At 50.5% G+C, this 27,992-nt stretch overlaps 1 protein-coding gene across 8 annotated transcripts in view; it reads right to left on the bottom strand.

Moving 5' to 3' along the window:
* TOM1L2 (target of myb1 like 2 membrane trafficking protein) overlaps nucleotides 1-27,992 on the bottom strand; it is a 118,952-nt gene that overhangs the window by 12,113 nt on the left and 78,847 nt on the right. For 2 of the 8 annotated variants that reach the window (XM_041772270.1, XM_041772276.1), the window contains exons 5-13: nucleotides 23,857-23,991; nucleotides 22,241-22,402; nucleotides 19,229-19,345; nucleotides 9,140-9,273; nucleotides 6,883-6,931; nucleotides 6,188-6,311; nucleotides 4,128-4,245; nucleotides 3,006-3,081; nucleotides 542-607 (exon numbers count right to left, since the gene is read on the bottom strand). In XM_041772270.1, coding sequence (XP_041628204.1) covers nucleotides 542-607; nucleotides 3,006-3,081; nucleotides 4,128-4,245; nucleotides 6,188-6,311; nucleotides 6,883-6,931; nucleotides 9,140-9,273; nucleotides 19,229-19,345; nucleotides 22,241-22,402; nucleotides 23,857-23,991 — 981 coding nt within the window. Of the gene's footprint in view, nucleotides 1-541; nucleotides 632-3,005; nucleotides 3,082-4,127; nucleotides 4,246-6,187; nucleotides 6,312-6,882; nucleotides 6,932-9,139; nucleotides 9,274-19,228; nucleotides 19,346-22,240; nucleotides 22,403-23,856; nucleotides 23,992-27,992 lie in introns of all 8 variants that reach the window. The other 6 variants (XM_041772272.1, XM_041772274.1, XM_041772271.1 and 3 more) reach the window with 5 other exon arrangements.

Genomic DNA, 27,992 nt, shown 5'->3' with positions numbered 1-27,992 from the left:
CATTAAACTCGCCTGGCTTTGTCTTCTCTTTATTCTGTTCCTATTGTGTTTGTTTCTTTAGGGTGTCTCAAATTCTTCTGGGAGACATATAACACCATTATAAAGACCCATCAGCCTAGTACTGCCGAATTCATAGGCTGGAGGGGGCTTCCCCAACCAATCAGATGCTTTTGAGTCTGTTCTCTTAGAAACGTCCCCTCCAAAGCAAAAGCCACAGTAACTTGTGCTCTATCCTGGAAAAATGAATACTGCCGAGAGCTCCAGAGACAGTAAAAGGAGGGAAGGGGCCCTCCCATCACTCCCACAAATGTCCCAGACCCTTAAGGCTTGAGGCACAGACCTCAGCAGAAAACCAGAGGAGGTGTTTCTGGGGCTGGAGGCCTGTGGCTTAAGGAGATTGCACAAATGCAGGAGGGGAAAATTTGGTACCCAGTCAAAAGGAAAGAATGGCCTTGTACTGTCTGACTCACAAGGGCTCAGCAGGTGACATAGGGAAGCACTGGGGTGAACGGGGGACTCGGCTCAGCTGGTGACCTCTCACCATTCCTTGGGTTATGAGCCAGCTGTCTATGGGCTCCAGGTCAGAGTCCCCACCTTTACCTCTCTTCTGGGCCGAGGACAGAAAAGTCCCAGAAAGAAAAGTCACAGCAAGACCCAGGATAAAGAAAGCAACAGTATATATCATGGAAACAGAAAAGCCACTGTTGAGAGTTGATCTGTTATCAGGTAAGGGGATGGTGGCCCGCTGCCCCCGCCCCCCTCCAGCATGCCCCCCTTACCTGCTTGAAAAAGAGAAGTTTAGTAATCAAGAGTCCCAACAGGGGACCATATACTCATGCCAACTGTTTTGTACACTTGGAAAATCTCCATGAGGTCACAGAAAGTTGACCACGGCTGCTTCTCCTGATTAGGGCTCTTGGGGTTGGCAAAGGGTCCATTTTTCAAAGAGCCAGCTTTTACGAAGTCATTTCTACTCTGTTCCTAACTTATTTCTGCCTGTTTCTTCCTTCTCAGTTACCTGTGTGTTTCTTTTTCCAAACTCTTAACTTGAACATTGAGTTTAGGTAAGTCACCCTTTTTCAAATGATAAAAAGCATTTAAAGTTAAGACTTCTGATGTGGTTGCACTGTGCAGGTGTGGCTATACCGTCTTCTCCCCTTTACTGTGTTCTCCGTTTCTCCTTTGGCCCAGTTTTCATTTCCAGGTCAGCAAAGTTTAGGATATGGAACACCGTGAACTGAAATACTGGCCTGAGGATGCATGTGGGTAAGTGTGTGTGTGCACAGATATACTGAGACACAGAGACACACACACAGAGATCTGCATATACTCTCACACAGACACAGACACAGACACACACAGACACACACACACACACACAGACAACACAAACCCTGCTTCCCCTCCGCCCCCCGCCCCCATTGAACAGTAAACATGAAAGCAATCTGCCTACCATCAGGTGGAAAACATGCTGGAGTCATCAAGATCTTTGCAAACAGGGAGATGGGCCAAGCCACACACCCAAAGGGTGAAGGGCGGGACCCTGGCCACCTCTCCTGTGCTTGGATCCAGGCCTAGGCACTGATAACAGAGAGGTGCAGTAGGACACACCCTGGCATGGATGGGGACAGGCCCTTGAGGCAGAGTGGGAAGCAAACCAGGTCCTCCTGGCTGAGGAACGGAGCTGCAGGCCAGGTCAGGTTGGGCTAGGAGGAGGTAATGCCCTCATCTGGAAGGGTGCTGGGGGGCCCTCCTAATGCCCTCTCTGAGTTCAGCAGGAGACATCCCAAGTACTGAGAGGAACAGAGCCGTGGTGACCACTGTGTAGATTTTGGGAGTCCCAGTGCCAGGGGTAGAAAGGCAGGGTGCTGAGACCCAGGGCAGTTGGGCTGGCTCTTCTGTGCCCCCTAGTGGCCAGTGCATAGGGCCACACAGTCCTCCACCCAAGTCTGAGCCAGGACAGGGGAACAAGTTCTTTCCCCAGGCCAGTCTTCTGGAAACCAGGCTGTGGCACTACTGCCCGTCAGGCCCATTTGGACAAGGGCTGCAGGAGGCCAAGAACTGTTGTTCTGGAAGCAGACCTCCCTGTCCAGTGGGCAGGTGAGTACTGCTCCTTTCTAATCCAGCTGGGGGACCCTGGGAGGAGGTCCAGCTGTTCCGGGGGCCACTATCCCCAGAGTGCTTCCCCCACTCCGACACTGCGAACAAACACTCATTCACACCCTGCCACACACATTTTTTAGCGAAAAGGGGGACGGTCCCATGAGAAGCATTAAGACACAAATCCTCTCCCCTGCAGTGACCTGAAACCTCACGGAATGCACAGCCGCAATCTGGGACTCTAACAAGCAGTACCCGCCACTTCAAAGCCCCTCTGCCTTCAGCCTTGCTCCTTACCAAGCTGCCCAGAACACCCTCCTGGCTTCTACCCGCAGCTCCCTCCACCTCTCCAGCCCCAGATCCCCAGCCAAATCCTGGCCACCCACTGCCTGCTAGTGGCTTGGTATTGCTTCCCTAGGCCCACCACAGATGCTCAGCTCACACGCTACTCAGATGATCATTTCCCTTCCCTGAACAGATCAGTGTTTTGTCAGAGCACTGCCCAGCCCCAGGGCAGCATAATGTCTGAGGAGAGACCCTATCTGGCTGTAGGAGACCTCTGCCCTGAGAGCTCGGGGCCCCAAAGGTAGGAAGACAAGGGGCTCTGGAGCTGGACCTCCCAGGACAAATCCCTGCTTGCTGTCTGCAGGGACACTGGTGCCGAGAGCATACTGCCAACTCTCTGGGCCTATCTCTCTGGGGTTCACAGGCAAGATGGCTGGGCAACACTCGAGGGGTGGGGTGAGGACTCACAGAGGCAATATAGCGCTCTCATGGCAGTCTTCCCCAGTGGACCCTCCCCTCCATGCAATCCACCGTCTGCTTTACTACCCAGGCAGCTTTACCGCACGGGCTGACTTTCCCTCCAGAGGACTCCAGGCAGAAAAACGGGCTTAAAAACCTACCACTTCAGAGCTCTGTTTCCGACTGTCTAGTGCAGATGCCAGTCCTCCGACAGCCTGAGGGTCCTCGTAGGTTACCCTGGAGACAAGCAGCACAAAAGGTCAGTTCCCTGCAGGGGCCCCAGGGAAAGGGGTGGTGAGGTGACCTATAATCACTTTCTAGCCCTGGCACCTGTCTCAAGTGTACTTGGAAAAACAGTTCCTGAAGCCTTGGCATTTAATGGCTCAAGCTGTTGTCTGACTGCAACCAAAGCCAGGAGGCCAGGGTTCCAGCACAGAATGTCAAAAGTGCCCTGAAAACTGCAAATAATATTAATTCTTATTTTAAAAGCAGCAGCCTCAGTGACATTTGATAAGGGAGATAGTCTTATGGTCTGGGGGTGGGGTCTGTCACTAACAGCCTGTCACTAACAGTCTGTCACTAACAGACCCCAACTACGGAGGTTCTCTTCCTCTGTGTTCTGACCCCTTTTGCTATATCCATGTTAAAAGCAACTTGTGCTGGTAAAGAGTGACTGGAGCCTTGGGTTTCTGGTCAACCCATTGATGCCTGAGTGTGGGAACTCCAAGGTGAATGCCTCAAGATGCTAGGCCCCAGGGAAAGGCAGGAAAGTGTTCTTTGCTTGCCTTAAGGTTGAACAAACAGCTCAAAGCATGTTCATGTGTCTCCCTGAGATGCAGAGCATTGTCTATTTTGGGATCAATGTCCCCAATATCATATGGCTCATCCTCGCCAGGGCTGCCATCAGGGAAGTCTCTGCCCACATGCTAGCACAGGAAAACCATGCTGATGAGAACAAATTCATGCCCTGTCTGGCTGTACCCCCTAGCTCCCAGCCATCTTTAGCAGCAGTACAGGGAGCAAAGAAAATGCAGAGTGCTCTCTCATGACTGACAGGAGAAATCCAACTACAATCAACCCCAAGGCGGGGGGTGGGGATGGTGTGTGTGGGGTTTGGTATTCATTCAAAATCTCTGTCTGCCAAGTCCTCAAAGACATATTTCTATGTTCTTGGCAGCCCTGGACCTCGTAAATAAAAGGCGTCTTTGTGTTGGCCTGTGACCAGGCCTGGATCAATCCTCCCCCAATGTCTTCCAAGAGCTGCTGAAATGGTCCCCACATACGTCTTGCGTTGTTCGGCCAAGGAGTTCCCTCTCGTCTGGGCAAACATGTCAAAGCCATCACGGGGATTACACTGCTGGAGTGAACTGAGGGTACCACTGACGCTCTCAGTCCCCAAGTCTGTGGTAACAAAACAAATGAGGGGAGGATGAGAATAAAATGTAGCCCATGGACTTCACGGAGCATCCCCAAGTTCGGAAGCCAGTGGGCACATTATTGGGGGAGGTTGGGCAGCAGGGACACAGGCTTCTCCTCAGCACCCCTACGTGCAGGAAGAGTCACGCTGGGGCCCAGATGGGGGCCAGAACAGCCACTGGCCCCTTCCAACCCCAAGCTGCTCAAGGTGAGCAAGAGTCATTATGAATGAAAGGGAGATGGCTGGCAACAAAGAGGGACGGACCTGGGGCTGGTGCCCCTGCAGATTTCCCACAACAGTCTTATCAGAATGTTCCTCACTAACGTAGTCACACATCTAAGGGCCCGGGTCATGTATTTACTTGGTACCCACTACGTTCAGAGCTTGATCGTGAGCAGACCAAACTGAATCTGATGTGGTCTCTGGCCTCAAGGAATGTATCGAGTAGGTGGGAAACAGACAGACACCACCAGTACCTGGCCTGAGAGTAGTGGAAGAGACTCACAACTGACCTCAGAGTGGGGCCTGAAGGACCAGGAGGACTCTTCTATGAGAAGGGGGAGGGACAGGTAACTTGCAGGCACAGAGCCTGCAAGTCCAGGGTATGTGAAGTGAGCAAAGCTCATGGAAACACTGATGAATGACAAGTCTGGAAAGGCAGGTGGGAGGTGGGGTGGTGGGGATGAAAATCCTCAAATGCCAGGTCAAGGAGCCGATGGAAAGGACACTAGACCCTTTAACTGTAAGATTTCCTTATTTTTAGGGACAAAGCGTTTGTGCATGCACATGCGGTGGGAGGAGGGGCAGAGGGGGAGAGAGAGAGAATCTTAAGGAGGCTCCACACCCAGCACAGAGCCTGGCTCAGGGCTCGATCTCATGCCTCTGCAATCATGAGCGGAGCTGAAATCAAGAGCTGGACACTTAGCCAACTGCACCACCCAGGCAACACTAGACCTTTATTTAAGAAGGCAGGCAACAGAATTCAATTTGACTTTCGGATATCAAATCTGGTGGCCATATGCTGGATGGATTGAAAGCAGAGAAATCTGTTCCAAAAGAAACAGTGGCTACAGATCCATGAGATGCCAAGAAGCCAAAATTATAGCAACTGACAAGCCACTAAATAAAAGCCTGATTCAACTGAAATGGAATGAAGGCATAAAAATAAATGTTAAGAAAAAAAAAGGAAAACAGAAAAGCAAGGTAGAAAGAATTTTGTGAGGGCCATGCGTTATTATTTCAATATTCTAATTTTATTTAATATGAACTGGTATCATCTGCTGTATCTGTAACATCTAGAATCATATACACACTTGCAAAGGGAAATGTGGAAAAGAGGTGAGTTTCTTTTGTTCTGGTTTCAGACACTGAAGTACTTTAGGCTGATATTAGTTCAAGGAAAGCAAATAGATCAGTGCCATTACTTCCTGCTCCCAAGCCCATAGCAGACATTACCAATCAGCCACAGACTCATCTTCCAAGCCCTAATGTGGCTTCAGCATCCTTCTTAGACCTGTGTCCCAATGAGCTGAAATCTATTTGCCATCCTTGGCCTTGTTTATATCGAGAAAACAAACACTTCAACCACAGAATGTTCCAGATAAAACATAGCAGCTACCTTTCTTTAAAAGCAACCAACTTCTAGTTCCTTGGAACTCCCCCTACCCCTTCTTTCCAACACAGGCTTATATTTTAAGTTTAGGGACAGAAGTCATCAATGAAAGGTGGTACAATTGGCAGGTCTGAGAAATACACTTTCCCATAGATTCCTCAAAAGGCTCTCTTTGGGCTTTCCAACACAGAGAGAGAAAGGGATAGATTCCTCAAAAGGCTCTCTTTGGGCTTTCCAACACACAGAGAGAAAGGGGCCCTCAGTACAGGACATGGCCTGCAGAGAAGGCCCCTGATACCCTGTGAGACACTTACCCAAGCCCGCAAGCTGAGAGGAGAGAGAAGATGGGGGTGCCGTGTTGCCCACCATTGGGCTCACCACGGCTGGAGACCCTGGCCCCAGGTCTATTAAGTTGTCTTCAGTCACTTCGTTCAGTACCTGCCAGCACATGAGACAGCAGTGAGCCCCAGAGCGCCTGTGTTGGGCTCCTGGGTAAAAGCCAGCGGGCCCTGTGCAGGATGCCTGAGGAAAAGCACCAACACTGCAGCAGTCCAGGAACACGGCAGTTCTCCCTGTCGAGACTTTAGGGGTCCACGGTGGCCTGGCTGTTAGCAAGCCCCTGCCTACTGCTTCCCCCACCTAAAGGTGGTGGGGCTGAAGCGGTCACAGGACAGTTGCTGCCCCAAGAGCTGGGGACTTGGGGTTCGGTTGCCACCCTCCCACCAGGAATGTGCCTGCTAGCTCTTTGGCTGTATCCCATCAACCAGAGCTTGCTCTTTCATTACCTAAGTTTTTTTGTTTTTTGTTTTTTTTTACAGTAAACTCAACTTCTAATATGGGACTTGAACTCATGACCCTGAGATCAAGTCACCTGCTCTACAGACTGAGCCAGCCAGGTGTCCTTAATGATCCATATATTTAAGCTCGAGTTAGAAGACCTAGAGGTGAGACCACACTGAGGTAGGTCTCCCAGCACCCACAGATGAGAGAATGCTAAAGAAATACTTACTCCATTACTGGCATTTTGAACCGATCGGCCTGACCTGTATCGTTCAAACCTAACAGGGGAAGGAAAGCAGTTAGTAAGGAGAGGGATGATGTGGCACAGTCATACTCACTGCTCCTGTGACAAGCTCCTGTGGATGGAGGGCCCTGTGAGGCCAGTAGACACTGAGGCTCCAGAAAAGGAAACCAAGGGGGGGCCATTTGGGGGACTAGATTCCCCCCCCCCCAACAACTTCACTGCACCTTCCTCTGTGGGTGCTCCCATGGCAGAGGATCAGCCTCTAGGCTCACCCCAGAGCATACTGAGGTAAAAGTGGAAGGTGTTGGCTGGCACATCCAGGAGGCCACTATAAGCATTCCCAGCTGTCCACTCCCACTCTGGGCTTAGAGTGCTCCTCTTGCTTGTAGAGCCAGAGGCTGGGACTACCATTTTACCTGAGGGTGGCTCAGATATCTGCAAAGCCAGGCAAGAAGTGCAGCCCCCTCCCTATTTCACAGAGCTGTGCTAAGAGTGATTTAGCCTGTGTCACTGAAAGGCCCCCAGCTCAACCTGCTGGAGGAATGGGGCTAGGGCACACACAGGGCAGAGACAGCTAGAGGAAGAAGGTGGACACAGGCCCCTGGCCTGCCCAAGACTCCTCTGCAGCTGTGGATAGGCTTGGAGCAACACAGAGAGCATCTACTCTCCTGTACCCAAATCCCTCTCCCACCAGATAGGGAATACAAGAGCAATGGTGAGGCATGCGTGTGGGCTTCCCTTGCATTTCAAAGTTCCAAAATACCATGGGCAAAGAAGTAGCTAAGAGACTTTCTCCAGCTAGAGGCTGGAGAAACCAGCCTTTACTGAAGTCTGCTGGGGTCAGTGCCTGGTGAGTAGTGATTCCCCAGGAGGGACAATCTGGTTAGGTGATGTGTGTCCCCTGTGGTGTCAAGAAACACCTGTGTTTTTATGAATGACGCCCTAGAAAGAGAAGGAGAATATTAACACACTTGAGAAGTTTCTAATCCTGGAGTACCCTTCCCACACCGTCTTGGAGGGACAATTAAACTTGTCAAAAATGCTCAAGCTAGAAAATTTGTGCTAAGGCCAGGTGTGGCAGACTCGGGAAAATGCTCACATTAGCCCCTGTCTTCCCATCCTAGGAGGGGTTGAAACAGGTTTAACAGGTGAAAGGCCAAGCCCATTTAAAATGGAGAAACTGGAAACACATGGCAAAATCAAGGGGTCTCAAGCTGGGAATCGAGGCACCCCAGATCTGCTCCTAATCTCCAATGGACACATAGGGCCCCTGGTGGCTCCACATCCTTACTGCAGAGGTTTCTTTGTCTGCTGGAGAGACACAGGACCACCCATCCCTACTCCACAGCTGAAGCTGAGACAAGGCCCGGGGTCCTAACACCCACAGTGAAATCACCCTCTAAGCCCCCAGGGACAAGAGTCTATCACACTGACATTAACTGATGCCAGATCATCATACTGGGAGTCAGCGCAGGCACCAGGGCCCCAAGTCTCCGAGGGCCAAGGGCCTCAGACTTAGGAGAAGGTTGGCCTGCTCCAGGTGCTTTCTGGTGCCTTTGCTGGGAGAAGCCCAAGGCACACGCACCGGAGTGAGTCCATGGGAGCCGTGCCTGCCATTACGTCCTATTGACAACTTCTTCCCCAGGGGAGGCTTTGGAAAAGGAAAAGAATTTTCAAGTTGGTTACCTCAAATCCAAAAATGATTTGGCTGTAGAAAGAACTCAAATGAACGTGTGCGTGTGTCTCTGTGTGTGTTTCCCTAAGCAGCAGCATCCGACACTTATACCCTGCCTTCTTCAGAATACTCTAGACACACTGACATTTGCAAAGGGAGGGAAAAATCTTTTTTTCTTTTTTTAAAGATGGGAAAGAGGAAATCTTTTTTTCCTTAGTAGAGATTTTTTTTTTCTCCTTTAATCCTTTTCAAACTCAAAGGATCTTCAAAGGAGCAGGTGCGAACCCCTGGGCCCCAGGGCCCCTGGCCCTCCCTCTGAGGGCCTGGGGGGAGTGGAAAAGGCAGGGCAGCCAGAGGCTTGCAAAGGGCAGAGCCTAATTCTGCCTGTCGCCTTCCTGCTGCTCGGTTCCCAGGAGAATGAGAAGCATTTTCCCTGTCAGCGGGGAACAAATTAGCATCTCTGATGAGCATTTTCCAACTCTCCTCTCCCTTTCCCCATTGTTTAAGAGAGAAATCCTTCGGTGGGCTTGAGTCCCTGGGAGGAATGAGAAAGGACCTCGGCCCCACCTCTCGTAGCGGAGGAAGACGTTGTTGAGGTCATCGTTGACATGAAGCAGCTCCTCGGTGACCTCCTCATTGGACACGCGAGAGATGAGCTCCACGATGCGCTGCTGCATGGCCCGGCAGGTCCTGTTCAGCTCCTAGGGAACACACACGCCTCTGGCTAGCCTGCTGGGGACGTTTTTTTGTCATATTCCACTTCTTTGGCAAATCGTAAGCCAACTCTTAAAAGTCACAAAAGGAGTGCATGCTTGTCCAGAAAGCTGGACATGGGTGAGATGCAAAGTACAAGGCCCCTCTCTCACTGCTTCCTGCTGCCCCAGAGGAAGTCAGCTCTTTTTCAACACACAGAGAAGTGTCCATAGCTATGTACACTCATATGCGTATTGGTACATGTTTGTACAGAACGTTCTTTACGTCTAAGAATAGGATTCTTTGCAGCTTGCTTTTTTTCCCTCTTTAACACAATACTCTCAACCACCCTTCCCGCAATGCCTCGTACACCTCCCCCCACCCCTCTGTGGGTGGATCAGTGTCTCACCGCGCTTCTATTATTGGGCATTTGGCTTGAGGCCTTTTTTTGGCCAACCCAAACAATGCAGCAAGGAACATTCGTACACACGCAGGCTCCTGCGTTTGTGCCAGTACTTCCAGAGGACAAGCTCTTAGAAGTGGAATTTCTGGGTGAAAGCATATGTGGTCATTTAGAATACAGGCTGGTAATTGGTAATGGCAGAAGACCCTCCAAAAGATGACAGCAGTTCATTTATGCTCCCAGCAACTGAGAGTGTACTTTATGACCACATTTAGGTACATCTTGGTGACATGTCTGACACACTCAGCAAGCTCTGACATGTCTCCCAGGCTGGCCTAAGAGGACTCTGATGAACCCCCAGTCACCACTGGAGCCCTTTCTACCCTTGGGAGGATTGTCTCCCTGCAGACAGACCCTTACCACTTTATGGCCTGGCATTTGCAGGCTTCCCCGGCTCCAGATGGCAGCCTGACTCATACTCTCATTGAAACTTGCTTGTGGAGCTCCCTTAACTACCTGCCAGGGCTTCTTGCCACCCTATATGCCAAACTGGCACTGTAGCACCCCTGACTACCAGAACAGCTTGGGGAAAAAGCTCCAAGCCCCAATGGGGGTGGACCAGAGAGGAGATGCTATCCCCATCCACCTGGATACCAGAAGCCTCTGATGACCCAGTGAATGAAGGGGATGAAGGGACAGAGAAGAGGTCCTTCTTTCTCACAGTTCAGCCCTAAGACCACTTCCTTGTGAAATGTTTCTGGTAGATGTAACTGCTCTAGACACTGTACACATACATGACCTCTTTTCAGCTCCCTATTTTGTCTCATAATCCAGCTGGCTTGGCTAGAATTAGGTTTCCCTTCCCACTAGATCATAAACTCCACAAGGGAGGTGCCATAACTTCTTGCCCCAGGAATGCCCCCAAGCCCTACAGTAGGCCACTCACAGGGAAAAGGCCCAGTCATCACCTGCAGGGTCAACCACAGAGGTGGCTAAACGCACACCAAGGAATCCTGGTGCCCAACAGTGCCCTGCAATACTGCACTCACCACACAGGGGCATTACGGCTGGGCTCCTTATCTGCCTCCCCCTCTATACTGGGGCTCCTTGAGGGCAGAGCTGGCATCTCTCATCCCTGTTTCTGCAGTATCCATGACTGACACTTAGGAGATACTCCCTAAATGCTTTGGAGAGAATTAATGAATGAAGGTAAGTTGCATTTCTTCCATCCACATCTTATCCAAGGTACCTAAACAATGTTCCCTTACACAGTTGCGTGCACACCCACATACACATGCACAAACACCCCTCCTTCATCACCAGAGGACAGTGAGTGTCCTGGGCTTGATCCTGCAGGTAAGAGCCACGGAGGGATCTTGACAGACCTGTCCATTCCAGAATAAGTAGATCATGACCAATCAGACACCAAGTATGGACACTACTTCTGCCGTCACTCCTCCCCTGGCTGCTCAGCCTGTGGGAGGCTCCTTCCCCAAGAGCAGGGGCAGCTGAGGAAAGCAGCCCGACCTACATGGGTCAGCCCAGAATCACCCCACCACAACAGAAGCTGTCAAGACAGAAGGTTTCTAGATTTAGGCAGCTGCATCCAAAATAGTCTGGTGTTCACCGGAAGCAAAAAAGCTTCACTGGCGATTCTCTGGATTGCTGGGCCCTGTCTATCTGGTTATGGAAATACCAGGCTTGTCCTGGTTCTACCCTGTTGCTGGCCCTCTGCACAGCCAGAATGCTGCTGTCAAGTCTCTCTTGGCCATGGGGACAGTGTCTGGACCTTCTAGTTTTTTTCTATGAACAGATTCCCACTCTTGATTCTCCCGGGACTCCCATTCTTGGTTGGAGAGAAGGCAGGGTGATCCTGGAAGGAGAGGGCTGCCAGCAAATCATAGGATAGTCACAATTCTCTCCCTACCCCTGACCTGGTGTCTCCAGGTACCAGCTGTGCCCTGACCACATCAGCCCCGGTGGAGACTAGAATCCCAACCAGCAGGTGTCACAGAGGAGGGGAGCTCAGAAGCAGGCTGAGGCTGGAGGAAGAAGGATGGAGACCTTAAATCTACAGTGCTCTGAATCCTTGGTCATGCAAACCACCAGCTCCCCACCACTGTCCTTGCTCAGTATCTAGACCACCTTAGCCTTCTTCCTGACCCTCTCTCCACTCAGGTCATGATCCCAGAGTTCTGGGACAGAGAACTGAGGCTTAGGGCCTAGGGCTCTCTGCTAAGCAGGGAGCCTGCTTCTTCTTTTCTGACTGTCCCCCTGTGTGTTCACACACTCTCTCCCTGTCAAATAAATATATTTTTAAATTAAAAAAAATACCAAAAATTAATTGCATAGAACATCATATCCAGTAGAGAGTGAAGTATCTCGAAATCTCCACTCTCCACCATTCTGAACAGCTCATACCCCAGGCCAGCCATGAGAGGTATATTTGGGAGCCGGCCTAGAACTTGGAGCCTGGCCAGAACTCTGTGATGGATTGCCACAATAACGGCCATGGATGCTGGTAGACACTCACAGGTCAAATCCAGTCACTGGAGGGACAGTCATAGTACACAGGAAAGCCAAAGGCCCAGCAGAAACCCTAATTACAGAAACAAGCTATGCTCAAAAGTGAAGGCTAAAATGAAAAACGAAACACAAAAGCCCACACAAATGAACTCATGAAAAAAGCAATCACATTAGATCATGGGAAGGATTCCAACAGGCAGGACTGAAGTGAACAATGCAAAAAATCGTAGTATTTATGATACATTGTTAGAGTGCAGGGAGCACCTGTGCTTAGGGCAAGTAAGGGAGCATGGATTTGGATTAACTTTAGAAGACCAACCCCCGTTAACAACAACAACAACAACAACAACAAAAAAAAAACCGACATTTGGCCAATCTTGGACAGCAGATCTTGCCTAGTGCTTTGGAAGACACACTGGCAACCAGCCAAAATGTGTGGGAACAGAAGAATGGGAAAGACAGCCTGGGGACACAGGAGGCTGGGTAGTGGACAGCAGGAAGAGGCATGGTGCCTGTCTCTCTGCAGGCTGCCACGATGATCCCTTCCTGGGCCACTCTGAGTGTCACTCTCTTTTCCTGGATGTGCATGTGTCTTGTATAGATGAGACAGACCAGCACTCAAAGTGTCTGCAAAAAAAACTCTGATGAGCAAAAGATCTTGAGCCCTGGCTACAGGCCCACTCCTTCCCACCTTAGCCAGGCCCGGGTCAGGGAAGTGTGGCCTGTCTGGTGTTTGTGACCAAACAGCAAGCCCTGGTTCCCTAGGGCTGGGGAGGCTAAGGTTAGAGGTCAGTGACTTCCTATCCAAACTGCAGGCCAATTCTAAGATGGAAAGAGGTCCTAGGCCACCCTGGCAGAAGCTGGCAGCATCAACTCCCAGGGCCATACGCCTTTTCCAAACATACTTCAGACTTTCTAGAATAGCAGATGGCCTCAGGTACTAGCTCTTACTGCTCAGGAACCCTGAGAAGTCAGCCCTCTGCCTGCCATGTTCCTCTGCTCCTCTTCCATCAAAACAAATTCCTACTCATCCTTCAAGGTCCTGGAATGTTTCCCCACCCCAATGTTCAATCACAAAATTTTCAAATGTAAAGAAAAGATTTTAAAATATTATAGTAGATCCCATGTACCCAATATGATTCCACCTACCATTAACATTTTACAATGCTAGCTTACCATGCAGCTACCCAGCTATCCAACTCTTTGTCCCCCCAGAATATTTCCTGGGGACTCCCCTCAACCTCTACCTCTTCAAGACTGCCAAAGCACTCTGGACATACTTCTACTCATTGCTGCTGCCCCAGGTCACCAGTGCTCCTCCAGCAGAGCCTCTGGCTTGTTTATCTTCAATAAATGATGATGAGCCCTTACGCCCCCACCCCAATCAGTGGAAGGCTGGAAAGAAAGAGTAAGACACATGGAAGTCCCCTAGAGTCAAAGGAAAACCAAACCAGATCCCTCAGAAGACTGCAGGGAGTGTCTCAAAAACATGGCTCCAAATGTCCAAAGCATCAGAACCACTAGCCAGAAAAGGGGAGGGGGGCTGCATTCAGTCTCCCCCAGGAGCCCAGGCCCTTCTGGATGCTGGGAACCAAGTGGCAGCCAGCCAGCCAGCAGCCATGTCTAGATCAGCTCTCCAGTCCTCCAGCACCCTCTGGGCCTATCTCTCCCTGGGTAGGAAAAGGGGGATCAGAAAAGTGGTGACATTCTGCAGAGGGCCAGTGAGGTGCCTCCATGGCATGGGGTTAGGGACACCCCACCCTATGGCAGCCAGGGCAGCTCTGCTTTTATCTCTTTTAAAATTGCAGTTCTCTGTAGAATTTTATTTGTGGGGAAAAGGGTCACACTACTTTAAAGAAATGTTTGGAAAGTACCAGATGATTTCTGCTAGCTCTAACATTATGACTTCAGCGTGGAGGAAGAATGAGACCCCAGGGCACAGAATGTGGTGAGCTCACGGACCATAAGCACCAGAAACATCTGTTTTGTCCTTGCACTTGCTACCTCTTCCCCACAGCCTTCAGCTGGGGCACTGGGTGAGATGACCTCCAATCCCATAGGCACAGCCTCATATGCTCTGATCCCAGAGGGTCATTCAGGGGACTGTAAAAAAAGTTTTGCTTAAACTTTGCTTAAACTTGTCTGGCCTAGAGCTTCCAAATCAAGGATATCCCAGGGTGTCCGCCGAAAGTTTTACCATCTCCTTCCTTCAAGCTTTTTTTTTTTTTTTTTAAGATTTTATTTTAAATAATCTCTACACCCAACATGGGACTCGAACTTATAACCCCAAGATCAAGAGTCTCACATTCCACTGAATGAGCCAGCCAGGTGCCCCTAAGTCATCATCTTAAAAACAAAAAAAATCAAACAGTGAGAAAAAAGACATCAAAGAGGAGAGGAGGACCAGTGTGTTGAGATTTTGCCACCAAACACCAGCTGGCTGCCTGCAAGACCTCCATGGGGTTACCCCAGCCAGATCCATGGTGGGCGCAGTTGGGAGACCTTCCTCAGCCTACCTCCTCCTCTAAACCAGCCACACAGAGCGACTTTCTTCTGGTCCTGAGTCATGAAGGCACACTGCTTACCCCAGTCATCCTTCTCACTGTGCAACAGCCAGGACAGGCATTTCCTACATGCTGAAGATTTCGGCTTTGGCCTCCTCCTAGGTCCAATGGTTCTCAAAAGAGGGGTAGAACAGCTGGTTAGCGTTCTTTGTACAAAAGCCATCCACCGATCAGAACATATTAAAATATCCTCTTTCCATCTAATTAATCCCAATGCCTTTATCTTTTCTTCAAGGGACATTCTCATCCCCACCTCGCAAAACAATCTTTTAATCATCCTTACAGGTTTCCTCTGAACCTTCTCCAAGATCTAAGGAACACAGAATAAGGTCCTGAAGATCTGCTTTCTATAGCTGCAAAGGAAGGGGGAAGGAGAAGAAACTCTTTGTGGAAGAGAAGTGGGAATAAGAAAGCTAAACATGTAGAATAAACTAGATTTCTCTAGAGAAAATGGTCCTGGACATCCCTGTTGAAACGAGATGCGAGAAGCAAGAGGGGATATACCATCTGCTACTTGAAGAAACAATGTGGAGGAGAGCTTCTTTTATTATCTGATGGATGGCCATGCAGGAATGCCCAATTTTGGCATCACTGGATTAATTAAAATTTACTATTATTTGAAGACAAAGCTCAAGAGGCTAATTTAGGAGAGTACTGGACAACAGCCTCAAGATCTTTCAAGACTTCCAAAACTGGATTCACAGGCTGAAGACATAGATGCAGTCTCAAATTTCAGGCCTGATCCCAAATGCCCACACACAGGAGAGGAAAGATATGGCTTACTAGCCCCATGGGAAAAAAAATGAAAGGTTTTAGGGTTGATGGAAGCTCTTGATTTTTGTGGCCTCCTGCTGAGAACTGCCAGGTCATCCAAAAAGGTGGGCTGCCAACATAGACTTAGCCCATGGCAGGCTTATAGCAGTCTTCAAATATTTAAGGACCTACCTTGTGAAAGAGGACTTTGTCTGGTTCTTTTGTTAAAGACAGACCGGGGTAGCAGTTATAGGAAGACAGACTTTAGCTTGCTGTATAGAAGGATGTACCAATAATAATCACAGGAGCTCCAACCTCTGTATGAGCTGCCTGCACCTGGCACTGTACCAGCCACCCCAAATGGACATTTTTTTAAAAATATTTTATTTATTTATTTTAAGAGAGAGAGTGAGCATGAGCAAGAGGATGGGGAGGGGGAGAGGGAGAGAGGGAATCTCAAACAGACTCTGCCAAGTGCAGGGTCCTATGCAGGGCTTAATCTCATGACCCTGAGACCATGACCTGAGCCGAAATCAAGAGTTGGATACTTAACTAACTGAGCCACACAGGCACCCCTCAAATGGATGATTTCCATGCTTCCAAGGTGAGTGTGATCACTCTGGGCTGCCCAGTTATCACCCAGCCCATCAGTTGTTGGGCCTGGATGTGAACCCAGAGGTTCTTTCTGCCCTCCTTTGGTGCTTCCCAAAGTCTAACCAGGACATGCATTTCTTTTTGTTTGTTTTAAAGATTTTATTTATTTGAGAGTGAGCCAGAGAGCCTGAGCAGGGTGAGAGGTAGGGGGAGAAAAAGACCCTGTACTGAGAAGGGAGCCTGATGCAGAGCTCAGTCCCAGGACTCCTGAATCATGACCTGAGCCAAAGGCAGATACTTAACCAACTGAGCCACCTAGGTGCCCACAGGACAGGCATTTGGAAAGGGAAGTGCTTCCATGGGCTGAAACAGCCTGTCATGACAAGAAAATGCTAAGTAAAATGAGGTGAGCAAACCAGGTAACATGCTGTAGATGGAATCCGAACACATGTGTGGAGCTGGACTAGTTGCCTAGGTCTGTCCCAGCTCAGGGAGTGGAGGGTTCTGCCTGGCACACAGCATTCCCTCTGGGCACCCTGCCTCAGTTTTCCTCAGGGTCTACAGCTAAGCGGACAGCACAGCACAAGGAGTAGCTCTCCAGCGCCACACCTGAGAGTGCTCTGCGAGGCCCAGGAAGCAATCGGGACATGACCACCTATGATAGTGGTCCGCCACACTGGTGCATCCTGGAGCTGACACTTCCAATTTCCTCTCCTTGTCTTCCTTCCACCTCCTACCCAGCAATTTACACTCGAGTCAGGAGCAGCTTCTGTTGGCGTGAACATTTGGGCTGGTGACAAACAGGTTTATTTCCATGGCCCTGGCCAGTGTGGTGAGCTCTGGACAGCTTCTACCCTGAGCAATCTGGCTGCCCTCCAGCTCAACCAAGGGGTTCTTGGGGCACATTCTAATCCCATCGCTTTCCAAGCAGCTGGTATTATCTTCCCATGTGGAAGTCTTGCTGTTTGGGATGGCCCCAGCCCTTGGGAGCCCCTGCTCAGCTGGCCTCCCGCTGGCCAGGAAGATGAGGAGGGAAGATGTCAGAGATGATGGAGGAGCAAGGCCAGGAGCCAGCAGGACCGTGGCCGTTCACAAGAGCTGCCTGATTCCTGAATCTCCCGCGCTGAAAGGCCAGCCTCCCACTGGCACCCAGAACCATTCTTTCTCTGTTTGATTTATAAGATACCAGGGAGGGCTGGTAGGCTTGGAGTTAGAACAAAACAGAGGGAAGGAAAACGTCATGGGAAGCAACCTATTTTTGAAAACTGTGAGCTGACGCCAGGAGATTAGGTTCTGTTTGTCTTGGCTGATGGGCTTGTTTAAACACACACACACACACACACACACACACACACACACACATACACACACATGCACACACACACAGAGTATGCTTGCTGTCTGGGTCTGCTCTGGCTGTCTGGAAGCATGTTGGCTTTGTTCAGCCCACCCCCTGCTGCCAGGAGCTCAGCTCCGTCCACTGCAAACCCCCTGTCAGCAGGAATTCTGATGCTGACACAGCACAAAGCTGCCTCAAGAGGCCCTCTCAGTTTCTGGATTGTTTCTGGACTGATCTGATTCCTACGTAGCAGCTAATGTCTGGAAGAACTCCCCCTGCAGGCTGGGAACAGGGGTCAGTGGTGCATTAACAGGATGCTGAGTCCCCTAAAGTGTGGCACTTGGGCGCTAGACCCTGCTGAGCAGAGGCAAGACTGGCCTGCTGCAGGTGTTAAGAGTGAGGTCTGGAAAAAAAAAAAAAAAAAAGAGTGAGGTCTGGGAGAGGCCACTCCGGGCTCCTTATTTGGGCTGGCTGAGGGTACTCAGCTTGGCTTTAAGAGCAACCTGACGTCATGGCTTCATAGAGATGAGCTGTTTCCTGTCTGCCTCCTGCACTGGGTTAGGGGCTCCTTCAGAGCCCGGACCACACTCCACGTACCTCTGCTTCGCTCTGGGTCAGGCCCAGGGCAGGTCTCCACCCACCCTCATTCCTAAGAAGGAAGAGGGCATAACAAGAAGCATTCTGGGACCAGGCATAGTCACTTTGGCTATGTGCAGTGTGGAAGGCTGCGGTCATCAGAGTCGGGCCCTCATAGGCTGCAAGTGTATGCCAATAGCAGGGTGGGAAGCATGGCACTTGGGGGACCGAGACTGAGGACTGTGAATGCCAGACAAGAAGAGCGGCAGCAGGCACGTGGTAGTGAGGCACTCTCGCCAGCTCGTCAAGCCAGTCTGGCTCCTGACCTGTTTACTCAAGCATCTTGCCTTCTGCTGAAGAGATCTGGCACTTGCAGCTTATAGCATCCTTTCTCCACCCCTCCAGGTCACTGCTTCTAAAGGCAGTGCTGCTGCCACTCTCTACACATGCCAAAGTCATCTGAGACCGCTGTGGGGGAGATCTGGTTGCTAGCTCTGTATCTGGCTGGCCAGGATCCCTGACTCTGGTCTGAGGGTGACCCCATAGGCCAACCCTGCTCCCGGGCCCCTTTCTGCCGTGCCCCCCAGATCTCCAAGGCATCCAGGGTGTGGGGAGGCCAGTTGGCAACAGATGCTCAGGAATCATAATATGGCCAACCCCAGCCTAGAATCCTCAGTATCCAAGAAAAGAAAAGCTTCTACTTCCTCTCTGTCTCAGGACCATCTTGGGGGGTAAAGTGTGGCCACAAGGTCTCCTGCATGCAGGAAAGGTTGACGAGGTCCTGTCATAAATGTTTATGACATAGTGTTGAGAAAGCAAATTGATATACAATATGCTTTCAGATAATAGGACCTCAATTACATTCGAAATGAAAACAAACATGGAAAAAAGTCTGAAAGAAAATGCATCCAAACTTCTACGGTAGTTATCTATCTCTGGGTGCTGAAATCCAAGAAAATGAGTATTTTCTTCTTTATACTTCCTTTTGCTTTTGATAGGCAGGCGTTCTGCAACTGGCCTTTTATAATCAGGGAGAAAAAAAATGTTACAAAGGAAAATAAACAAGAGGGCCTGGTACTGGCTTCTGACCGGTCCCAGGAAGCAAGAGGTTGAGTGCGAGCCTACAGGACTCCAGGCCCCACTCCTGCCTCACTGCTGTATCCCCAGGTCCACAGCTTCCACAGGATGAGCATCCCCCATCCCCTCACCTGCAGCAACTCCAGATCAGATGAGTCCTCCTGCCCAGGGACCATTTCTGTTAACATCTCAGACATGACTTTTGTGTTTCCTCGAACAACGTCCAGTTCACTCCGAAGCCTGGCAATCTGTTGGGCGGGGAAGTGAGGAGGAAAGCAGGGAGCAAAGGGTCAATCAAGCTGCACCTGTCTGGTGACAGTCCCATTCACTGTGACATCAAGGTCACACCTCTAAATGCTCATCTCTAAATGATCAGCATTAGAAGGCTTATTGTCTCATGCTGGTCTGTGTGTGAGGGTGAGGGAGAGAAGAGAATAGGGCAGCAAGGCCCACCCTACGGAGTGTTGGTTACCAAGAGTTTGTCACAAGTGACTCTGCCAGGAAAGAGTGCTGGGTCTGACATGGACAGAGCTGGTTTGTGGCTCAGCCCTCCCACCACAGAAACTTGAGTGGGGAGTTCATCTCTCTGGCCTCCATCCCTACTTGAACTTTCAAGTGAAAGTGATAGAGCATGTGATCCCCAAGGGCCCTTCTGGGCTGGGGTCTTCATCGGGAACCTCATCATTACAGATGCTGGCCCCAGGGATTTATATTCAAAGCACTATGGTCCTCAGAGGGGCTGGCCAGTGTTCCCTGGACTTCTCTGGTGTGGCAAGAATGAGGGAGAGGGACAAGAGAAGACCTGGAGGAGATCCCCTCCCACCTCAGCTCCCTACCTGCTCATCCATCAGAGCTCCCCAAAGCCTGGGCCTGGGCCATCTTTCCTGCGGTAGGGACACCATGAGGGATAGATCTTAACCTATCTGAGCCCCAGTCTCCTCAGGTACAGAGAGGGGAAAACGATGCCTAAACCTCAGGGTTGCTAGGAATAACTGAAGTGAAGACCCTGCACAGTGCTGGCACCCATGCACCTAGGACTCACCCAATCCCTTTCCTAGTAAATATCCAGAGAGCTGGATTTTGTTATGGCTCTCAATTGCATTTTGACCTGGCTCAAATGACACCTTTTGTCCTCACTGAAGCCTTTTCTGACTCTCCCTCCCCCTTCTCCGAGGCAGAAACAAGCAGCCCACACACCCCATCCTGTCCCACCTGTCCTGGGGCAAGGACTCTGCTGAGTCCAAGTAGGGACTCTCAGCACAGGGATAGGGACAGGAGACCTCAATAAATCTGTGCTGGATAGACAAACAGACAAATGGTCAATGAGGGCATTGGGTTAGGTCCCGAGAGACTCTTCCCTCTGGTTCTGCCTGGTGGGTGAACTCTCAAGTCTTAGACAGAAGAGGTTTCTGGCCCTGGAAGCTCAGGGATGCGACAGAGACCACATGGGCCCAGAAGCCCTTGGGGTCCTCTAGGCTGGGCTGGGTTCCTACTGGCTGTTTCCATCTTCCCCCAGGGGCAGTACCCATGCCTTCTCACCCATTCTAGACCCTTCTGGAGGTCTAGACCATTCTGGCTGCTGGGAGGGCTCTTCCGAGCTCCCATGCAACTGAAGTAGAGTCAGTGGAGGGTCTCAGGGACAGTACAACTCCAAACATGTCAGACTTCCCCTTGAGCAGAAAGGGGGACATTGCTGCCCCTGGAAGCAGAGCTCACAGCCTCTGGAGACCTTCTTCCCCAGGGCTTCCCTTCTGGGGACAGGTCCTGGCTGTTACGAATAATGAGAAAGGGAAGAAAGGGCGAATGAAGCCCACAGTTATCGTATGGGCCACATTTTAGCTATGGTTTTTTTTTTTTTTCTTTTTTTAACATTTTATTTATTTATTCATGAGAGAAACAGAGAGAGAGAGGCAGAGACACAGGCAGAGGGAGAGGCAGGCTCCATGCAGGGAGCCCGACGTGAGACTCGATCCTGGGTCTCCAGGATCATGTCCTGGGCTGCCCTTAGCTATGGGTTTTAATCTCCTCAGCAGTACTCACAGCACTTGGTGATTACCATAAGGCCTCTCGGGCTGCCTGTCAAGCTCATGACTCTTCATGGGGTGAGAGGGAAGGACTATCGCCCCATTCTACTGACCCAACTGGCTTAAATGACCTGGCTGAAGCCTCACAGTGAGCAGCGGTGCAGGGACTCAAGCCCAGGCTGCCTGACCTCCAGCTCACCTCCCACTGTGCGCCTCCTCGGGGGGCCAGCAGAGAACAGAAACGTGAGCAGCCCTGACACAACACTTCCACTAATCACACCTCTTCATTGACCCTTCCATTTAAATAAGTTTCTGTAACCCTGACATTGTCACAAATATTAATTAAGTATTTAAAATATATAATCATCAGAACAGGTTTTTTCCCCCCTAAATGTGGTCAATTCTCAAATTTCAACTACTGGAAATTCTATAGATTCATCTAAATACCTGACTCTGTGACTCGTCTATAAAAATCTAGTTTGGGGTTAAAACGGCATTGGCCTCTCAGGAAATAACTCGGGGAAGGTAGGCAGTGTTCGAAATAAAGGCAGGAAGGGCGCTGCCTAAGGGCCTCCCGCATCCTGGCCTCTGCCTCCACGTCACCTTGCTGCTCATATCACCGGCCTCTGATGGCTGCGGCTCCTGACAGGATCAATCCAAACCACTCCGCGTGACTCACAAGGCTGTTCACAATGCAACTCCGTCGCTGTGCTTTGGCCTCACCCTTTGTCTCTTAGATCCCACACCTGTACTGATCCTCTAAACCCTCCACCTGCTGTTCCCTTGAACACCTCGCTCCTCCACGCCTCTGGCCCCAGGCCTTCTCAGACAGGCCTCCCTCACCAGCTTCGAGAGCCTCAGCAGCGACAGGTCCCAGGTCAACCCTCCAGGCAGTACTCAACTCCTGGCTCTTGCTCCTGCAACTCTGCCACCACTGTGCGGACCGTCTCTGTCTCCCCAGTACATGGAGAGCCCTTGGAATGGGGCCTAGGCCCTTCTGTCTGTGCGCCGCTGACACCCTAGCACAGTGCCTGGTCAGGGAAGGTCTCCATATGTCTCCAGAAAGGGTGAACGAGGACTGTCAGCCAACTTGCCTCTGGCCCAGAAGTATGCAAGTACCTGTTCTGAATTGGCCATGATGGGGCCAGTCATGCTCAGAGCCGGGGCCTGTGGAACGGAGGAGTATGGAGCAGGAGAAGGTGAAGAGTAGGAGCTGGCACTCGTCCTCTGCTGCGACTGGGACCTGGGCATGGTTGCGGCTGGATCCACTTCAGGGACACTCTGGCATGGCAACAACATAAGTCCTCCATTCACTTGGGCTGTCTGTGCGGCTGGGCCTGGCCCCTACCCCAGCCCGGGCAGCACTTCCTGCCACAGCAGCAGGCAGAGGCTCTACTTCTAACCTGTGAGGCTCGAGGAATCCCTCTGCCCCCTCTGCACCCAGTCTCTCCATCCATGAAGGGTGCAGCCAAGGGCTCCTCCCTCTACTTACCTCACAGACTATGAAGGCCCTTCAGAAAGGCAGCACTGAGGGCGCTCTGGGAGAGCTTTGGCCAGGGTTCCCATTAACAAGACCACCTCAGAATCTGAGTGAGGGGGCCCGCTATGAAGTTTTGCTCATCATGAATCCCTATTTGGTACCAGAAGATTATGTTTTGGCCTTATGAGTAGACTAATATAAATAGTAATTATGCAATTTACCGAATGTTCTTTGTAATTATAGACACAACAACACTGTTCTGGGTCGTTATTAGATGAATAAAACAGGTTACATTGATTCCACAAAGCATAGTAAGTGGTTTGGAAGGATCATAATGAGAATAATGCCTTGCAAAGTATAATTTCTGGTGCTTTCCCTCTGAGCATCTCAGATAGCCTCTTGAACGTTAACTGTGATCCATGAAAGAGACCTGCATAGATATTCTGGATTTCTCGTCCCCATTTCAGAGATGGGCAGATGGGGCCAGCAGGCAGTGTGTGCTGGGACAAGGTACGTCTCCCAGATTCTGAAGCTTCCTGGCTCTCCCTCGGGGCCAGGGGCTGATTCCCAGCCAATAGAGATACTATTTTCCAGGATGAAGAGTGTCCATCGCTGCATGCTTTTCATTTGGAAGGATAGAGCTGTCCCACCTGGTAAAAGCTTCCATGGTAGGCCCCTAAATGGGTCTTCCCTGGTCTTTGAATTCCAAGGCCTGCAGGATTCAAGGATGTCTGGATATTGCTGAACGCTCATAGCTCAAAATAAAATTTAGATCTATTTGACAGTCGAAAAAAACAAAAGCTGCCCTTTGCTCCACGGTCAGTGACATCATCTAGCTCATCTGTGTTACCAACACTGAGGTGCTCTGGTGCTCTCAGAGGAAGATGCCAGCACCCCCATACCACATTCCTGGGGCCTCTGAAAAGCAGGTGCTAGTGGCCCTCATGGGATGGATGGCTCCACCCAAGCAGCCATTTCCACAAAAATGTCGGAACTGATCCCTCTATTATATCCTTCCACAGTCAGATGAAAACAGGGGTGGAGGGAGGGGGACGGGACACTGCTGCCATTTAATCACCAGTCAACCAGCTGTCTCACTCCTGCATTCCCCCTTGTTATTAAAAAGAAATGCCCTCAAGCTTTAAGAAAGCATGATGACAAGCTGAATAATTCAAATAGAGCAGCAGAAGGGTGGTGGCAGTGGCTTGCCCGTTCTGCAATAGGTCTTTCTAGAAAATGCCAACTGTAAGCTTACCCGCTGTGGTGTGTGTATGGGAGACAGAGCGTCCAAGTCTGCCATGGGAAACTCGACCCCCTTCCTCTTCAGTTCCTCATATATATGCACAACGCCAGTGAGATCAGGGCTGCTTCGAAAGGCATCAGCCCATGCCTGTGAGCAAAGAGAGGGCCTGTTAGGAAGCATTTCTCACCAAAGGGAGCCCAGGTGCTCTCTCAGAGGCCAATGCTCTCTGACACTCGAATGCAAATCGCGCTGGCCAAACCCACTCTACTCCGGTTCCCCTCACCAGCTCTGCCACGATGCGACTGGTGAAATGTGGGTTTTCAATGGTGCCCTTGAGCATGAACAAAAACACAAAACTTAATCCAGCATGTAGGATTTCCTTGGAGAAGATACGAAGAAATAACACCTAAGCACTGTGGTGCATCCTAAAATACAGGCAATCACCCTAATCACCAGGAAATCAATTCCTGATGATGCTCAGCCGAAGGGCATGAAGACATGGCCTCGTTGCTGCACCCGCAGGACACCACGGGGACCAGAGAGCCACAGCTCTGCTCCACTGAGCTCTCAGGGGCAGAGGCAGGAGCCGTAGGCAAATCGAGCAGAAAGGAAAGGTGAAATTGATGTGTCATGGAAAATAAAGGCTAACATGGGGTTTCCTCGGTGGATAGGAGTGTGCAAAGGCAAAAGCTGGAGAGGCCCAGCCAGAGAGGTGATATGAGGGAGGCCCAGGGGCATGAGAGCCCAAGCTGCCCACGGTGTCACCGCACAAGTGCCCACATGGGAAAAGTGACTGGAGAGCATGGCCACTGAAGTCCCTTCAATGAACACACCATGCAGGGAGGAAAAGAACAAACATTTAACAGATTGTCACTTTTCATGAATTCATGAAACTCAAAATTTTTAAAAAAATATTTTGTTCTTTGGAAGTGACAAAATCTTTAGAAAGAAAAGAAAAGAAAAGAAAAGAAAAGAAAAGAAAAGAAAGGAAAGAAAAAGATCTCTAAAGGGCTCCCCACCAAATGAAGCTCGTCTCTTCAGAACCATCCTGTTACCATATACATACCCAGAGGAGGAGGCACTGTGTCTGGCGCCCACAGTTCTGGTGCCAATTCTGCTGTTGTCACAAGCCTTTGACTGCCTCCCTGGCTCTAGTCATGCGTTCCAACCAATCCTGAGGCAGCCACGGAAACTCTATCTCTAACCAACAGACCCATTTGAAGTTAAAAGGTCAGTTTCCAAAAAGCTTTGCCCGTTCTGACTGATGTGTCCTGCCACAGACATTCCTGTCAGCCAGGCTTCCTTGATCCACTCATTTGATCTGCACACTCAGGGATTTAATGCCTGCTTGAGGCCGGCCTCTCTTGGCCAACACTTCTTCTGGATGCTGAGTGGGGCTCAAGGTGCCTGCAGAGGGCTGTCTGGAATGCCAGCTGGAGAGCAGCAGCCCCGAGGCCTGCCCCCCTGGGGAATGCCCCAGAGCCCTGTTCCCTACCAGCTGCTTCAGTTGCCACCACCAGATTAAAAATCCAGCTGAGTCTTGGGAGACTAGCTTCAAAATGCAGCTCGCATGTTCGTTTAGGGTCTGAGAGCAGGTTTACAGCCTGCTGTGGGAGGCTGGGGAGAAAAAAGCATCACAGTAGTTCCCTGGTTGCTATGAGAGGAAGAATAACTCCAGAGGACCACTTTTCATTTATTCTGCTCTCCATCTTAGCCAGATCTGAGATAGAAAGAATGGGGATTAAAGAGCCATCACTGTGCTCTCCAGGCAGTGGATACTTCTTGGGGCACCTGCCCCAACAGCAAGCCAACAGACCCCCCTTCTCCTGTATTATGTCTTCTGTGGCAGCAGGAGGAAAATACACATCCCAAGTTGGGCCAGACAGCTTCCCCTCCTCCCTGGAGCTTGGCCCTGAGCTTGGGGAAAGCTGGGCCCCCCTCTAGGGTAGGTGACGCTGTCCTCTATAGATGCAGGCACTATGAGGCAGCTGCATGCCCACTGGGGATTGAGGAGCAGAGACAGCCTATGTTGTTGGAAGGTATAGCTGGTGTGCTGAGAGGTACAGCCAAGAGAAGATGTGGAGGGCTTTCCTGATCCCTTCTGTCCCTTTCCCCAGGTCCAGTTACACCCAGGATCCTGGGAAGCCCATCCTTGTCATGACAAACTGTCCTCTACCTAGGCAAGCTGGAACTGGCATTTGTTATCTGCAACCAAGCAGTCTTGGCTAATCTACTCCCTTCCTGATTGTTACTATTTCAACCCCTGTATGGGACCCCTGTGCAGTCTGGGTGAGGTGGCTGTTAACAGAGCATATGTTCATGGCAGCATTCTCTACCGAAAAAGATTCTGATGCCAATGGGGAGTGGCGGGGGGCACCTTTAAAAGAACAGTCCTAGGGACACCTGGGTGGCTCAGCTATTTAGCTCCTGCCTTCAGCTCAGGGCATGATCTTGGAGTCCCAGGATCGAGTCCCACATCAGGCTCCCTGCATGGAGCCTGCTTCTCCCTCTGCCTGTGTGTCTCTGCCTCTCTCTCTCTCTCTGTGTCTCTCATGAATAAATAAATAAAATCTTAAAAATAAAATAAAATAAAATGGAACAGTCCTAAATGGAAACACAGAATTGGGATAAATCCAAAGACGCTGTGCTTCTCTCATCTTCCTGGCACAATGCCCAAATACCTGTGTTCCAGTCTTTTCCCCACTAGGTCATACCTTTGAAGGCACACATTGAGTCCCGCCCTTGCACAGAGAAGGCAGTCAGTCATCAATTGTCAAGTTAGATTGAATTCAGACCTCACAGTTACTAAGCATCTTTATTGTTCTACTTTGGAGAACATAGGAATATGGCCAGTTAAGCTGTCCCCAGACTGAGGTGACAGTGACAAAGCAGGAGCCCCTCTGGACAGCTGACCCAGCTGAGATTTGAGAATCTGCTCTAGGGGAGAGATGGCAAAAGTCAGGAAGTGTGGTTCACTCCAGGTCCCCAACCTAAAGCCAGGGAGCCACAGGGGTGGTGCCGGCAGGCTGCCCTACCGGAAAGTAAAGTGACACAGCAGTGCTGGCACTCTCTGAAGGACCTCTGTCACAGGGCCTGGCTGACTAACAACAGAGTGACCACCTCACTGCTCTTTATGTAACTCTCCTTTTTTCTAAGCATGTCTCCAGTGTTAAGGGGCTGAAAGACTCAGATGAAGGTCTAATAGGGAGAGAAAAAGGAGAATTTCCTGCTTTTTTCTCCTTACTCCTTGGGATTGAACACCAAACCCCAGACTGAGACATTATACTAACACGAATCCTATCCTATTTGCTTCTATTTCCCTCAAGTTTTCACAAAGTTTTAAATCATCAAATTTCAGATTGATGAATGACTGCTGACTTAGATTATGGGTTCCATTCTTTGGCTCCTGCCATGTTCTGCTTATGCCCCTGGACCAGATTTCCTAGTCCCAGTGACAGGGTCTCCAGGGAGCTTGCCAGTCCACACAGAACCTGGCCAAAGACCAGGACACCAGGTCTCTAACACCTTTCAAGAATACAACACCTCCAGCTCCTCCTGCCCCCACCCCCATCTCAATCAGCTCACTTTCCTCAGTGGAAAGAAAAACCTTCAGTGGAAATAGGGTATTTTTAGACTCTACTGCTAGGAGGCAGGGGGTGGAGAGGCAGGTTAAGAGGCAAGGGGGAGGGAGGCAGGAGAGGCATGACCACCACTAGGTTACCCTACCAGGATGGTATCATATCTGTTTCTGAAAGCAACTGCAAGCTGAAAGCTAAAGGATGGCACAGAGTACAAGTGTTCTTGTCTCCTCAACAAATGGGACTTCACATGAAGAAACAGAAAGGCACACAGCTAAAGGCCAGCCAGGGAGCAGGTGAGACGCAGAGCAGGGGCAAAGGTGGCAGGCACTTCAAAGGCTGGGAGGGAGAAAGTGGGCAAGCTGCTCACCAGGCTGCCCTGCTCTCAACGTCTCTCTTCTCTTGCTGCCAGAGAGACCAGCTCCCTTCCCGAAGGGCAAACTCCTGCGCAGGGAAACCCACTGGGCCCTCACACCTGAGTCAAGTAAATGCTTCCAACTGCCCTTCCTCACAGCTTGTGTGCTAGGCTCGGGCTGGGGGAGGAGGGCAGTCTTCCCCAGATGTTCTGAA

This window comes from Vulpes lagopus, chromosome 10, assembly GCF_018345385.1.
Source record: "Vulpes lagopus strain Blue_001 chromosome 10, ASM1834538v1, whole genome shotgun sequence".
Lineage (NCBI taxonomy): Eukaryota > Metazoa > Chordata > Mammalia > Carnivora > Canidae > Vulpes > Vulpes lagopus.
This window is presented reverse-complemented; position numbering and strand designations above follow the sequence as displayed.